Source organism: Sparus aurata, chromosome 2 (assembly GCF_900880675.1).
Source record: "Sparus aurata chromosome 2, fSpaAur1.1, whole genome shotgun sequence".
Lineage (NCBI taxonomy): Eukaryota > Metazoa > Chordata > Actinopteri > Spariformes > Sparidae > Sparus > Sparus aurata.
In genome coordinates this window covers 3,764,344-3,780,919 of record NC_044188.1, presented here as the reverse complement: position 1 = coordinate 3,780,919, position 16,576 = coordinate 3,764,344, and the positions used below count along the sequence as shown (strand labels likewise).

The 16,576-nt window shown below is 41.4% G+C and overlaps 1 protein-coding gene across 4 annotated transcripts in view; it reads left to right on the top strand.

Moving 5' to 3' along the window:
- Nucleotides 1-2,408: 2,408 nt before the first annotated feature.
- The window catches only part of mark4b (MAP/microtubule affinity-regulating kinase 4b), a 51,332-nt gene continuing 37,164 nt past the window's right edge, over nucleotides 2,409-16,576 (top strand). For 3 of the 4 annotated variants that reach the window (XM_030405513.1, XM_030405523.1, XM_030405531.1), the window contains exon 1: nucleotides 2,410-3,541. In XM_030405513.1, coding sequence (XP_030261373.1) covers nucleotides 3,494-3,541 — 48 coding nt within the window. In that variant the 5' untranslated portion in view covers nucleotides 2,410-3,493. Of the gene's footprint in view, nucleotides 3,542-16,576 lie in introns of all 4 variants that reach the window. The other variant, XM_030405503.1, reaches the window with a different exon arrangement.

The following is a 16,576-nucleotide window of genomic DNA, read 5'->3' as shown; positions in this document are numbered from 1 at the left end:
AGCTGCTTGAAAAAGACAGACAATTAACTTAAAGGTCATGAGTCAAGAAAATTTGCAGGAAATCTTTTGAGCTAGTTGGACAAAGCATATAGAAATTCCCAAATTACACCGCACCCTCCCATTACAGAGCAGTTCATTTGGTTCTGAATCGCTTTGTGGCATAAATATGAGTGTGTAAATTAATGGGTTTCCAAAATCTCTTGGCTTTTAATTCTGCGTCCGTCTTTACATGAATGTCTTTGTCTCTCTTCCTGGATTTCTCCTGATTTTCTCTATATTGTGAACGAGCTGATTAAAGCCTCTATGTACAAGGACCTTTTTTGTTGTTGTTGTTGTTGATTGTGGTGCCCCCTGCAGACAAAAGATGAAGCTTGTGTACCACCAGACTACAGAGCAGCTTCTTCCCTCAGGCTGTGAGACTCGATTCATCCTCAGCACTCTTGAAGTGCTGAGATTTTATGATGTGTCCAACCCAGATAACTTGGAATCTGACCCGGCGACAGGCTATAACTATAACACAGAAATCACCAGTTTTGTGTACGGAATTTATAATCTGCAGATTACATATTCATACCCTCAGAATTGATAGTGATAAAAAACTTGACTTTCAATATTTAAAAATAAATAAAAAAGACGAGAGCATGTTTTCAGGGTTGTATTAATGTGTTTCTGATGGGGAAGAAACGCTCCTCTCTGATATGGGGAGTGGAGCCCTCATATACCAGGCTGAGTGACAGTTTAATCGACTACTAAGTCAACTGCAAATTGATATTTCTCTTTTTTCTGCTTTTTCAAATTTTTCTATATCTGACTTGCAACATTGAAATGAAAAAATGGTATTAGGAGCTAGAGCATGGGATATACAGATGTACTGTTGCTACTTAGAACCGTGTTGATTAGGCCTGCTGTTTAATTACTCTTCTAAGTTGTGAATAAGTGTTGGTTGAATTGTCTTTAATAGGCTTAATTGTAATCCAGAAGCCAACAAACACAGCTGAAGCAAAGACTGGTAGATTTCCTGGTAGGAGGTCCCTACAAACTTCTGGTAGCATAATCTCTCGCTCTCTCTCTCTCTCTCTCTCACACACACACACACACACACACACACACACACACACACTCACACACTACCGCATGTCTGAATGAATGGAGTGATTGTGCTTTTAAGAACATTGGGAGAAGGTTGGGTGAGGGATGGTGTGTTTTGCCGCTGTTGGAAAAACTGTGTTTTCTCTTATGTTTTTTTATTTAAGTAAAAAATATCAAATAAAAATCTATTTTTTTGAGAGCTTTACTTGTCTGGGTGCAAATATCAACATATGTGAAGAGCATCTTGGATCTTTTTCATATATATTTTCAGAAATATAAAGTGTAGCATTTAATGCAGGTTTTCATGATTTTTTTTAGTTTTAGAGGGATTAAACACTTTCAATATTAGACTCAAAAGGTTTGTGTATTGTTAAAGTATTACTAGCTAACAAGGTGAGTTAATGGTGTAGTTTGGCCTCTCTTAATTGAACATGAATGTGCGCATGAGTGTACTAAATTCTGTCACTAAAAACAGTTTATATCGACATCCCAGTTGTTGAATCTGTTCCCCTCACATGGGATGGCCCCCAAAGTTACACCGTCCTGTTGCAGTGTCCCGTTTCTTGCCTCCGTTCTTCTTCACATTGCTTTCTTTGGGTCTTCCTCTAGACATACATAGATAAGTGACTGCGGTGTATTGAAGTTTGGATCTCAAAAGAATAAAAGAGTGGTTGTTCTCCAAACTTTGGCCAAATTTGTCAGTCATATTTGGATACGTATTGAAATGAAACACACTTGTTGATCAGGTGTATTACCTGGTTGGTTTTCGTGTGGAAGAGATTTGCCTTGGTAATTTGGTGCAAAACACAGAACGAAAAGCTCAGAGGTACAGTACAAATACAGACCAATACAATCAATTGGAGGATTCAGGGAACATGGTTTCATAAGTACTTAGACATTTATTACACTTTTTGTGATCAATTGTTTAAAATGAGGGATTTAAGCCAAGAATTTAATTGTAGAAGAAAAACAAATGTATTTCTTGAAATAAATAGATTTTAACCACCAGGAGGCGATAATATAGTAGGAGAAAGACATACTGTGTTGCTGTCCAGATGAAATGTACGATATTTTCTCACAAAGATTATTATTTTTTTATGCTTTTTTTTTACATCTGTGTATAAAACTATGTACAAAAAAAAAGAAAAGAAAAAAAAATCATCATTCCGTTCACTGCGACTTTAAATCACAAGCAAATGTGAGTTGCGACTATTGGAATTCAGATGACTGATTTCATGAGGAGTACCTGAAGGCAGCAGGCGCGAGAGGGGGGGGGGGGGGGGGAAAGTCGCGCGTGTGTGTGCGCGTGCGCGGTTCCCGACGCAGCAGCCCTGCCTATTATTACCGCTGACGTCCCTCTGCCTCCCTCTTTCTCTTGTCACTGTGTTTTTCGGGAGGAGGAGGAGGAGGAGAAGGAGGAGGAATCCCGGTTTCTGTCGTTTTTCTTCACAGAAAACAAACGTTTCCGACACACCGGAGACATTTTCTTCGTATCCCTCCGCTGCTCAACTGACGCCGGCTACTTTTAACCCACCGCAACGGCTCCTCAACCAGACCGAATGAGAGGAGCTAAGGGCGGACTTGGCTGAGAGGAAGGACCGGAGACTGACTGGGAGGCTGCACATCCGCCGCTTTCTTTAATTCAACCGCAGTTTGCCGTTTATTTCCACCCCACGGCTCACTTCCTACGCCTGTCCGTGTCTTTGATGGTGTCCGATGGTTCCTGCTTCTGTTTCCGTGGCCGTTTCTTCGCGGGAGCCACCTTTTTTCTGATGTTTGTCACCCAGAAAAATCACATTAGCTAGCTAACAGGAAAACAGAAACTCCCCCCTTTTTCTTACTCAACTCGCGGTGGTCGCAGGGACACACACACACAAACCACGGCGGTGTTTTCTCTTTTTAACCCGGCTTAGTTGCCTCAATGTTTGCGCTTTCTTTCGTTTCATACCAGAAGACGATGCAGCTGAAAGTAAAGCAGTGGCCACCGGGATTGTTTTATTAACGACCCAGTCAGTGTCAACCGAAATGGTACGATAGCGTCTGAGAAGGATCGGGGGAAAGTGAAGTGGGGAGGGGGGTATCAGTCAGTCTGGACTGTGTTTTTTTCCCCTTCAGATGAGGCTGTTTTGGTACCAGGCAGCCATGAGGTGGATGTAGCTCACCAGTTTTGTTTTTTTAAACGTATCAATTTAAGCTGGATCACTGTCTTGGTGATCTGTGCTGCCTTCACGGACTGTGACAATGAGGATTGTATGAGAAGTGAGGCTGTTTTTTTTTTCCTCATACACAAAGCCTGGTGTGACTGACAACCAAGCTAATCTTGGGTGTTTTTTTTAAACCCAGTGTGAACACAAACCCACAGCCCACTTCTTTCTTCTCTCTTGGACGGCACTCAGGGACGAACATGTCTTTACGCACGGCACTGCCTGGGAACGAGCGGAACCCGGACCATGTAAGTAGATAATTAAAACGCAGGGTGTCTGTTTGTCACCTTCAGCAGTAGGGAGTAGGTTGCCATTAGGGTTTTATTGTGCTTTTGAAGAAAATTATAATAATAACCCCCTCTAACCTCAGGCCCTGAGATTAGTCTGCCATGTGCAAAGAGCAGCTGCAATCAAGCAGGGCGACACAGACGCGCTAATCTCCCCAAGCTCATTTGGGACGGGTTGCAATTGGACACACGGGCTGGTCAGGATGGGGATGGAGAGCATGGGGGAGAGAGGTGAGGGGTGGGGGAGGTTTGAGTGGAGAGTCGTGTGTGTTGCATTGATTACACACATGCAAAATGCACAAATGTAATCAATAAACTACCTAAAAATCTTCCTAGACTCTCACCTCCACCTCCTTCACCCACCGGTGTCTCCAGTGCGCATGTATGCCTTCTCCCAGCTGATCAATAATTAATGCATCTGATGCAAGGCCACCCGGCCCTTCCACACCCAGCCTGCCCTGCACCCGTCCCTCCCTTTTCTCTCCTCCATCACCTTATTTCCAGATTTTCACCTTCTCTGCCCCCTTCTCCACCCTGGCTTGTATGTCGAGTTTTCCCCTTTAATGAAACTGTGAAAGGCAGCTCAGTGGGCAGCACAAATCTGCTGTGTCAGGCTAGCCAGGTTTGTCCTGCCCATGTTTTCCTCTGTCTGTGGCAATGTCTGGGTTTTCGGGAGACCAGGCTTTGAGATAAATGGGCGTCTGAACCCTCTTACATTTCTGTGTAAAGGTTCTTGTAAGGATACAAGCTTCTCTTTAATATCCCTTCACCAGACATTGATGCTGGTAGTGCAGCTGTACTGAGGATCCCCACCTTTATCTCAAGGGCACCTAGCTTACCCGACCTAGCAGCCTGAAACATCACTCACTCCTTTTGATTTAAAGCTCTCACAATGAGTCACTTCCTTTAGCAGCATCAGCCAACAGCTGACATAATACAAAATACTTCCACCCTATTTTTTTTAAAGGATATTTCGTCACTACCCCAATCCTTGGAAGTCTGGTGTTCGGATATTGCGCCAGTGCCTCATGTGATATAAATGACAGCCAGCAGTGAAATGCTGATTCACAGTTAGCTGCTTTTGTGGGCTTTCACACAGACCTTTCTCATAATGTTGAATATGCGCAATATTTTGGGTGGGACACTGTCACCAGGCCGTAGGTTTTGAATGTCTGTGGGAAAGTACATCAAGCTTTGCTCAGTGGCACTTGCAGTAGACATTTTAAAGGAACAGTTCACCCTAAAATAAAAATTCAATCTTTATCTTCTCACCTCCAAGTCAGGTGAATGTTTATAGTACATGAAACATTTCTGGCGCATCACAGTAAAACAACATTGATGCAATCTCCTGAACAACTGAAGTACCTTGAGACTTGTTTTAAAACTTAAAAGAAAAAACACAGAAAATGGCTGCATACAAGTCCAGCGCAAACCTTACACCTTTGTGATGTACATTTGAGCTCCTTCACCCACTTCAGGTGGGATGTGTGCTAATGCTTTTGCTTTGCAGCTACAGTAAAGTTTGCATCTTAAGAAAGGGTGTAAATAACATTTACAGTGAAATTTTTTTTTTACTTTTTACAGCAAGTCTCCAGCTACTTCAGTTGTTAGGGAGAATACTGCAATGTTTGATTTTCATTTTTGGGTGAACTGTTCCCAAGTGCTGGCTGTACCCTCTTGAGAAAAGCTGCCTTTTCTCATCAACCTGCTGTGGCATCTTGACCATGCTCTTGACTGATTTTTACAGTTAGGTGTTTATTTCTGGTAGCGCTTGCCACCAGCACCCAGTAACACTTTTAGAGGCAGCAGAATCCAGGAGGTATTTTGATCTTTTTATATGAACCTGCTGTGGACGGTTTAGACAGTTGGATCAAGCCTTTTATTCCAGTCATTATCAGAATAAATGCAGAGTCTTGACCACAGGAAAGTCACTTTCCAGTTACAGTATCTATTTACGTATGAGAGGGCTTCAGATTATTTTTAGTAGATTTCACATAATAGAGGATGTCATTGGTGGCTCCATTGTCCTGTTTAGTATGTGCAAGAGTGATAAACGGTTTCTCTTGAACAAAGCAGAGCAGTAAACTCATAATTGGGCCCATAAAGTGCTTGCTGCAGCTCAGTTTATTTATTTGGTGTGGATGAATTCGCAACCCTTTTCTCTGACTGTGAAAGTGCGATAACTGAATAATCGCGTTAGTTACCAATCATGTAAACATTTTTCTGAATCGTCGCCTGTTCTGTTGTCTTAACTAACTTGACTCTTCACAGCACAACAAACTGATCGTATTTAGATACACTTTTATTATTATATCATATGTTATTATAACATTGTAAAAACAAAAACAAAACGTATGTAATGACCAAGCTGGTAGGGATGGAATGTTTTCAAAAAAGCTTTGGAGGCAACAAACTCATTCGCTGTGAGCTGGACAACAGAATGATTGCTGCGCTCGCTCAGTCACAATCCACTCGTGTTAGCAACCTCACCATGGTAACCACGGGGGGTCCTCCAAAACCCTCCACTTGCCCTCAACGTCTGGGACAAATAACCAATACAATCTCTTCGGATATGTTATCAACACTGGCAGTAAAATTGTGATATATTCTGTTATTACATTTTCTCAGAACTATTCTGCTTTCTGGCAGTTCAACGTCTTGCTTGTGTTAGTCTTTTGTAAATCATGTGTTGTGTGCACTCGGGACTCTATATTCACTTTGATAAGCTGTAATGTAATTACGATGCTCCAAACTGATATGAACTTGATCCAACAAGCCAATAGTTTGTCTCCTTTATGTGAGGGCAATTTGTCATGTTATAACACTGCATAGCACTTTGGTTTAGGCTTGTAACAGTAGGCTCCAGTGAGGTACAGTTACCAGTAGTAGCTCTCAGTTTAGCGTTGGAATACAGTCAGTGAAGATCCTTAAAAGAATAACGGTCAGGTATGCTTGTAGGTCTGTGCTTTTCGTCGTTGCACTGTGGGAATGGACAAACCATTTTGCTTGGGGCATGTCACAAGGTTTTATTCATGTGTGAGAGAACAGGAAGTCTTACAGTAGGTGTGCGTGAGTGCTTGTGCGCACATGTAAAGCTGTGTGTTCTTACAAAGAAGCTCACGTCTTTCTATATGCCACTGCAGGGCAGAGCAGGGCTTTTGTGTTCTCCATACAAGCAAAAGATTCATGAGCTTGCTGCCCTGACTTGTTACCCAAAAGCTGGCTCCCACCTCTGATGCCCCTGTTGGCATTCGTTTTACCTAGAAACACACCAGGCACAGTCATAAACAGCTCCAGGCTTTTAATCATCTGGTCCACTGCAGCCAACTGAACCTCGTATGATCGGTATAAAATTAGGCAGGTTGATATTAGATGACCTATATTGCCACAATGCCTCGCTGACGTGTGCTGCGTTGTACCGCCAGCTTACAAAACTGAAATGCGGTTTGAGTTACAGATGCAGCAGTAGCCCAAAGGTCAGAAGTGGGCTGGTTACAGGGAAACTTCCGGCTTAAACCCCTGAGAGAGAGCTGATTGCCTTACCAGCCGTTAGCCTTAACAGCTACTACCATGGTGCCCACGAGCAAATCGCCGTGCTCCGAGTGGCTACGGTGACCAGCAGCGGTGGCAAGCTTTTGTAGTGCTGAGCTGAATCAGCTTTGAAAGTATGAATGTAAAGCAGGGCAGTGCTGGTAAAAGAGCTTAAGAGATTTAGCAGACAGTCGGGCAGACTTTCCTTACTCAGATTATTATTCTTTTCTTGGGTTTTTTTATTTATTTATTGCAATTTCCAAGTGGCTCTGTCAACTGTGGCTTCTTCCTCCTTGGAGTGTATAGATGAGTTGGCACTAATTTGTCTGTGCTTTCACTGAACACGCTCAGTACTTACAGCAGTGCTGTATTTACTTCAAACAGTATTCATTACTACTGTTGCAAATGTTAAAAAACACTGCTGTTCACCAGAGGACAGTTTGTATAGAGAACTGACTGCAGTGAAATGTTCAGTGTTGGTTAAATGAGTTAGAAATGAGTCGTGATTTAACTAGGACTACTCAACTGCAATACTTTTATGGCAACTGTCGAATTGCTCAATACCATCGATTATTTACTGGCAGATAAATGCAAAGAAATACACCTGAAGTTGTCAAAGACAGTTGGGAGACTCACTCTGCCAGCAACAACACAGTCATTCCCTTTTTATTCTACTTTGGATAAGGCAGATTTAATGCTACAGTGGCTTATCTTACATAATGTATCTTAAAGCTAGCCTGTCTTCTATAAGCAGTTCTATATAGGTGTGTCTGTGTTTTTAAAATCCTGTAAGTCATTTTGCAATCCAGTTTCACCTGGATGTCAAACAAGCAGCCAAATCAAGGAGGTTCAAAAGAACGGCAGCCAGTATCTGATGCAATCTAGTGATACGGCAGGCAAACGTATTAATCAACTTTGTTGGCATATAATGCAAATGTAACTGCCACGGCTTTCTGTTAGCACAAATTGTTTTCCTGCCAGCTATTATGTAATTCTAGTTAAGACTAGTGCTGAACAGGTGGCGTTTTCTGGAGATCAGGCTACCGTGTGAAGAGTGACACTGTTCACAGAGCCCCTGTTAACTGCCAAACACACACACACACACACACACACACACACACACAAACCCCTGCAGACAAACATATTATCGCACAGATACACACAATTACAAAAACAAACTGGCAGACGAGCATAAAGGACCCTCAGACACTCACAGTCGGTGCACACAGTCGGTCTGTTGTATTCATTGTGTAATGGGGCTCTTCTGCTGTTGGCCTCTCAGGTGTCAGCTTACTGTGTCTCTCCTCGGGCCTGAGCTGTTGCAGTTAACCCATGCAGATACATTATCTACTCTTCCTGTCCTCTTGAGCGTGTTTGTGCCCGAGTCTTGTGTCAGTGTCTTGTTCTGCAGCTCCATGAAGCTCATAGAGGTCTGCAGTCAGATAAAGATTTTGCGAGATAAAGGAAAGAAATATTGTGTACTCTGTTTGATGAGTATATGTTCTTTTTAATTTAATGGCAACGTTGGTTAAATTCACAAGTTTTAAGTTGAACTTTTAAACCCTGTGTGTGCATTGCCACACACCTTTTTTCCTTGCGTGCCACTCACTTGTTTTGCATTCCAGATGCATAGATAAGAGTTATGAATCTATATAATACCTCCATACATTTCATCAGGGGTTTTCTTTTCTCTTCTTTTTAAAAGCTACTGCCTGATAACTGGTTCGTTGTGGTTTACTTGTACTTCACGTTTCATGCTGTTTACTCTAAGCTGTATGTGATAAAGATAGTATCATGTGAGCGATCTACATGTGTTGTAATGTTCTTGTTAACCAGAGGAAATGTCGCATCAGAAACAGCTGTCACAGTTCCTGTCCGTTAGCCGCTGCAGACAGGAGCTGCACGACAACGAAGAGTCCTCTAATTGTGGCTGTGATGAGGCCGTTTTCACAATACTGGCATTTTAGGTTTTTTTATAGGGTTGGTCAGACTTTTGCTTTTATAAAATGTCTATTGACAGAGAGATAGTGGCACATTGTAGGTGCTGTGGACTGCTTCGTCATGACTTCCTGTAATAGTGGTTTCCTGTAGCGGACAGCATCAGAAAAACCTTCTTGGTCAACTATTCTCTGTAATGTTTTTGTTTCATAAAGGCATATCATTTCTTTTGAACTAAAAATATCTAACATGAAGATTCTTTGTTTTGAACAGTCACAATACCTCCTCTAATCTTTATCTGTGAAGCCAAACCAACCATTACTTTTCGTTTAGCAAATATTACCACGCAGGTCAGGTGTCAGCTTATCGGCGCCCCCCGTAGCTTGACATCTCAGGAAAATTGCTTTGGGCATGAGGAAGCCAAATAATCATGGTGAGAGGTTGTGCAGACCTTGTGATTTTGAACCAGACTGAAGTTGCAGAAACAAGGACTGTGAGCTTGGATGTTAAAGAAGGGAGTGGTTGGAAGCTGCTTAACAAATTATGTATTGAAATGTGAAATGAAATGAGAGGAATTGACTCGAAATGTGTGAACACATCGGACACGGGGAGAGAATGTGAGCAACAAGAGTTAGAGTAAAAATCCAGAAAAGCGTAAGAACAGACACTAGTAGAACATGTTAAACATTTGCTACTTACATTATCATTACCAATAGAAATGATGGCCTGAACTACAAAAATGAAACTCAAATTGTAATAGAAATCTTCCTGTGTGGGATTATAGTTGTGTGAGGAAAAGCTCGTCTCTGTTTGCATTTGTGGAGACTTTTAAAAATGTAAGTCAGAGGCTGCAGTGACACAACATTCAGGAAACGGATCATTGCAGAGAGAAGAATCAGTCTGTGTAGAGACAGAGAGAGAAACCGAAGTCTCGCCAAGGAGTGACTCAGCTGTTTAATCCGCTGCTGCTGTTGATCCAAACAGAATAAATCTGACCCTTACGCAGCCTGGTCCGATGATCACAGCCCTGCAATGAATGATATGCTGAGTAATATGGCAGATCTCCCGAAGCGAGCAGAAAAAGTGTGTGTGTGTGTCCTGCACTGCCCAGACTGAGGAATCCAGTTACATTTTGCATACTGGAGCCAGATAATGTCAGACTGGAGGAGGACGGCCGCCTTTAACCCACAATGTCTGGCGCGTGTTGGCAATAATATTAAGATGTTATTCACCATCCATGCTGAAAGAAGTTAAGAAAATCATGACGTTATTGTTTATTCTGTAAGTCCACTCTATGATTTCACTGTTCACTGTTCACAGAGGGTAGTATACTCGTCATTATTCAAATAAGATTGGCATCCGTTCATTAAAGTCTGCCAGGTTTGCAACTTGTTATTGTTATATTATATTTACTCTAAATAACCACAGTAGATAAAAAAAAAAATATTCCAGTGCGCACCAGGACACTTGGATTGACACAACTTTATTAATATTTGCATTGATAACGATAAGAAGGAAGCTCTGGCGTGCCTTTTTAAATAATCCGTTTCTGAATATCGAAGAATCCAGCAGGTTCACATTGCCCAATACAACTGATATAGATATAGATATAGATATTTATTGGATATTAAACATTACAAAAGCCAAAAGAGGTATAGAATAGAATGCATGAAGCTGAGCCACAAAAACTCCTCCCCTCCAATATCAAAAAAGTAAAAATGTAAAATCTATTCTGAGCTGAAGGGCCCAAGAAACCCATTCTGAAGCCTTGATAGAATTTAAAAAATGCATTCTACGCCAGTGTACATAGGGAATCTGATCATTGCTCTGAGGGAAATTCCTGGAAAGGGACTTTTTTTTTGTAATGTTTGCTACTCATATGGTATTTGGCGCATGGAATAGAAAGGACAACACTGTTCTGCCTGCCCTGGGGAAAAATACAGGACATGTTGGAGAGAAGCCTTAGAGCCAAACTAGTCTGACTCACAGACTGACTGATGGTTATTGGTGGGAATATGAATGAGTCTGGCAGCAGCTGAAGAATGTCCATCAGCTGCTGTGTTGCTGAAATCGTCCAGAAATGTTCTGAAATCAAAACCAGAAGTAACGTCAGTAAATACAAAAGAAGAAATGTTAGTGATGCTTTCTTTAATTATCGGCCATTAACATTGTTTAGAAGATGTGGATTAAAGCTTGTCTTTATTCCTCACAGTGTAAAATCATTTGATTTTAGCTTGTGGGACAGTATGTCATTTGCATGCCCTCTAATAGAAAGGCAGTTATGGCTTTTAACCATTAATTATTCTAAAAATCAAAGGAATTTTGATCCAGGGAACTTTCTTATATTCATGTTCTTCACTCCCACATGTCCTGCCACTCTCTGACTTGTTTGCAGCAGAAAGTGCCACAAAAATAGTCAAGAGAAATCTCGGTATGACATGAAAAATCCAGATCACATAACCATTTAGAGGAAAGAACGACTTGAGCATCTGATGGAGCCTCAACTAGCTCCAGAGAATCGAGACAGCCTGTCTGTCACGGTCACTGACATGTTTTTCTGGCAGCTCTCTCTTCCTTGTCAGGCCTGCCAGGAAATGCTCCCTGAGTGTTGCATTGCAACATGTGACATGTCTGCTGTCATCGCAGCGACATCTCAGTTTCCAGGACAGGAAGTGACGCAGGTTAAGTTCATGCAACTTCCTGCTGCTCTTGACACACTGTCCTGATGGATGACTGAGATGTGACAAGTTCAACCAAGGATGCTGAGTTTGTGATGCATTTAGGAGAGATAGAAAAGAGAGATCTGTTGACAAAGCAAATATGTTGATTGTGTATTTGCTCTCTATCAACATTCTCTTACAGCATTTTTAATAGATGACAGTAGAGAAGCAACCTGAGATGCCCTGAGACAGACTGTGGTTGCAGTCCATAAAGATGCCTACAGCATTTCTATGCAAAGGGAGCCACAGTTTGATTTTTAAAAAGGTTAGAGCTGCAACGATTAGTCAATTTATTGAAAGAAAATGTGTTGCCGACCATTTTTTCAATCAATATTTTTTTAAGCAAAGATGTCCAACAGTTGCTCGTTGCAGCTTCTTAAATGTAGGGATTTACTACTTTTATTTGTTGTTTCTGACAGTAAAAGAAGAGTCTTAAAAAAGATGAAATTATTGACTGATGTGTACAGTAGGTGTTGTTGATTGGTTCCAGTTGTTTTCAGTGGTTTAGATGAAGCAAGTGCATGTTGCTTTTCAGTTTGGATCTCTTTTGCTTGAGCAATGTACCTCCCCATATGACATCATTTGCACCAAAAATAGACCTTTAAATATGCTTTAACTACTGCTCTGGGATATGATGATACATTAAATCTCCTGACCTTCCTAGCTAGATATCATTGACCACATCCTCCAGTTCAGAAAGCTCAAAGTTTGTTTTAGTTGTTTTATTTTATAAGGCAAAGTGCAAAGTACAGTTTGTTGCCACAGACGGGAAGAAACCGTACAGACGTGTGTTGAGCTCATTACATCAAAGTAACATGTTTTGTAATTTCGTCAAATGAGCCAATAGGATGACTCCTCCTTTCGTATTTATCTCTTATGTGTTGCTGTGTTCTATTATTGAGGAGGCATTGCGTCTGCTGTGGAGTGTGATAAACGAGGTGCGTGTCAGGAAACGCCAGTCTATGGCCACGAGCCCGAGAGCCATAGCAGCTCGAGAGAGAGGAAGAGGAAATTGGACTGGCACTGTGTGTATGTGTTTGTGAGGATGGTTCAAGGTTACGCCATTGCTCTGCTAGGGACCAACGTCACACATCCTGTCTTTATGAAATACCACCCCATAGGCACACACATCCAGACCTACAGTCCACCCAGGCTGCAGCAGCAGGACACCTCCCTCAGGGCGTGGTCCATTGTATTGGAACTTGTTTGTGTTTGTCATGCCGCGAGTCTTGACATTGCTGCTGTCTCCCCTCCCTTCAGCTCTCCTCCAGCTTGATTTCAAACCAGAACAAGGAAGAAGGACATTAATTCATGTGTCCAGTGACAGAATAAGCACATTTATCATAAGTGATATGATAAATATACTTGGTGTATATATATATATATATATATATATATAGGTGACGGATGTTTTTCAAACTGTTTAATGAAGATTTTTGTGAGTGTTTATGAAATCATTTGAAGTATGACAGATAAGAATCGTGTTGGGTTAAATTAGGCTCATTCAGAGCAGAAGAACTTGTAGCACAAGATTCATGAGTTTCCATTCGTCTATTCACATACTTTATTGTTCAGCCTACACACGCAAGCACATATTGAAGATAGCTGCTGTACTGTAGGACAGTTGATTGATTGAATGACAGACACGCAAACATACATGCCACCACATAACACTTACTCTTTTATACTAAGGAGGATGTAAAAATTAAGAGTTCCGTCTCATGATTTGCAGCTCTAACTCATGATATCTCTGTGATCCTTCTCATGGTTCGTAACCTTCTTAGTTCACATATAATGTAAGACCAGAATGCAACAGGTCAATGATGTTTTATACTAAAGAAAAGTAAACAGGAAGGGGAAAACGTTATAAACGTCATTTTTTATACCAAAAAATGTGCAGCCTCCCTCCTTTCCTGTTTTTCAGTCATTGTTGAAACAAGAATGGCTGAAACTTGTGTTTGGGGCTCTTATTTTGAAGAAAACTTAACTGGCCCATTTTTACTAGTTTAGATAACAAACGTAGCACAGATGTGATTTTTATCTGTTTGGCTCACACATGATCATGATTAACACCCTGCAGACATGTCATGCCACCCTCTGCCTGGAGTTCAAAGTGTAGAGCAACACAAGAGGCAGATATTAGCGGTTTTACTGTTGTTGAGTACAAGATAAAGTTTTTGATATTGTGAATTTATCTCATTGGCAGAGTGATTAATGATAAATGGATGAATGAATGTCTGTCCACAAAGAGTTTAGCTCAACTCAGCATTCCTAACTAGCTTGTTGAGGGGATGATGGGATACTTTCCTGGTACATGGTGATAATTATTATTATTTAAGGACAGTTGTATTATACTGCATTAATTTTACCTAGGTGTGCCTAATAAACTTGCAGGTGTTTGTATAATGGACAGTACGCTATACTACACATACAGTATAAAATGTCTTTGTATATGATCCGCTGGCAACTTAAGTGAAGTTTAAAAAGCAATCTTGGTTTAATCTTTTTTTCTAAGGTTTTAAACAGGTTTGAGAATCTCTAAGCTGTGTTAGAAGTGCATCATCTTTCAGCTGAAGTTGACACACTTTCTACACGTCAACATGTACATTCATGCCTTTTAAAGATGTGATGCAACGATAACGCTGCTGTTGTTGACAGTTTAATTGTTTTCTGTTTCATGAACAACCATCTGACAATCACGCTCAGAGCGTTGTTGTTGAAATGACGTCAATCTGTCATTCTTATCAGCCACACAGGAATTTAGAGGGATAAACGACCTATTGACGGTGTCAGTGACAGGAGCCAGCTTGGCGACAGTAAGCCATCGTACGTTGATGCAGATGGATATGCTCAAAATGGAGTAATCACCACAAATAAATGGGAACTTTCACTGTAAAATCACCCTTATTTTTATAATCGTCATGCTAGCAATAAGAGTAAAAGCCTGACATCTCAGATATTCATAATGACTTAAAGATATTTGAGATGCATGACATTGTCACCAAGAGTTGGATTTCTCTCATTTTTGCAAGGCCGTGGTGCTGCTTGTCTGCTGAATGTGCAAATCAGTTAGAGGCCACATCGCCAATGCACACACACACACACACACACACACACACACCTACCTAATCATCCACCAGCCCTCCATCCATCTTCTACACCAAATGTCACCCTACCTGTATAATGATCTTGGGGGGGCTTTCATCAACCCCACCCCCCGCTCAAATACCTCTGCCTGCCCCAGTCTGCTGGCAAGAGACCCCATCACACCTCATCCCACGAAACGCATACGCACACACTCGCACACTGAACTCCGGACTGAAACTGCATGGTAATCAGAAGTAGCGGGTGAATCAATGGACTGCGCTCCTTGAAAGGAGTATGTGGGACGGGGGGAGGGGAGATTGGTGGGGGGTGTTATGGAGGGCGGCATAAGGCTCAAATTGATGTGAGGTCGCTGAAAATGAAGATAGCGACGCGAGACAAAAGAAAGGGCGGGTCCAGGCATGGAGGGGAGAAGAGAGAGAAGGGAGGCAAATTGATTTGTCTGGGGGATGGTATGAGCCACGGGAGAGAGGAACAGGGGTGAATAAATGGGGGAAGGGTGAGAGGAGGTGAAAATGAAGGTGCCGGGAAGAAAATGGTGAAGGAACATATTCTGCTGGGTGGCTGGAGTGCTATGAACCTCTGTAATCTCTCAAACACTTAACAGCTGAAATCCTTGAGAGCTACTCTGGTGTTTCGGTTCTGTTTGAGTGATCCTTAACATTCAACCCTCATTGGTCAACTTTGTATAGAGAGATGAAGTGCTGACAGATTAAGTAGATTTTGGATGTTTCTGGTGTACTTAAAATAAATCACAGTTCACATTCTATGAGTGCAAGAAACCAAAACATTTTTCTCTAAGCATTGAACTCACAAATGACTCAAACACAAGTATGTGTAACACACAGTATGTGGCTACAGATGTTGGCTGCAGCTCAGCTTTTGATAACATGGAAGCACATATGAGGCAGTAGACACTTTCCCTTTTTCTTTCTCTAAATAATCACTCTTTGATGGCATGCTTCTGGCTTAAATCTATTTAGTGGAAATTTACGGTAAACCTTTACCGGTAAATCTTGTGTTGTAAATAATTAAATAGATCTTGAATTAATGGGAGTTATATCAGTATCATAAAAGGTCTGAGGTAGTGCACTTTTTCACATGTGTGCTGGGAAATCATTAGATCTTGTGATTTCACCACTGTGTTTACCACATCAGGTGCATTTCAAGATGGTGTGGTTTTATCACACTTCTGGTGTGTGTGTGTGGCCTTGTGTCGTTCTCATAGTGGGACAATAAAGAGTTTCTTGTGCTGAGGGCTCGTCATGAGATACGTCTTTTTGTAGAGCTCTGTATTTGCAATAATACAGACTCTTTTCATGTTTTCACTTTCATCTGTCAGAGGCCTTCTGCATCATTGTGCAAAGAGCTCCTGTGTTAACATAATGATTCACTGGGTTAAATCAGGAAGAGACGGGAAGGATTGGGCGAGTGAAGTAGGACGATGTGCTACAGATAGTTGTTCCTTTGTGGTTCCCAACTTAATTCAAACTTAATTCTTAAATGTATTTCCCTTCATTGACACTTTGGCATTTTTCAAAAATGCTGTGCATGGACAGAATTCAGGTGACATCTCTTTATTTTTGGAACCAGTGTCGTTAGGTCTGTTCACTCTCTGGAGAATTTAATCTTTTATTATGGTTGATTTGGGCCATTGAATGTATTGCTTGTTCATCTCATGTTACACCAAATAATGGGTGTA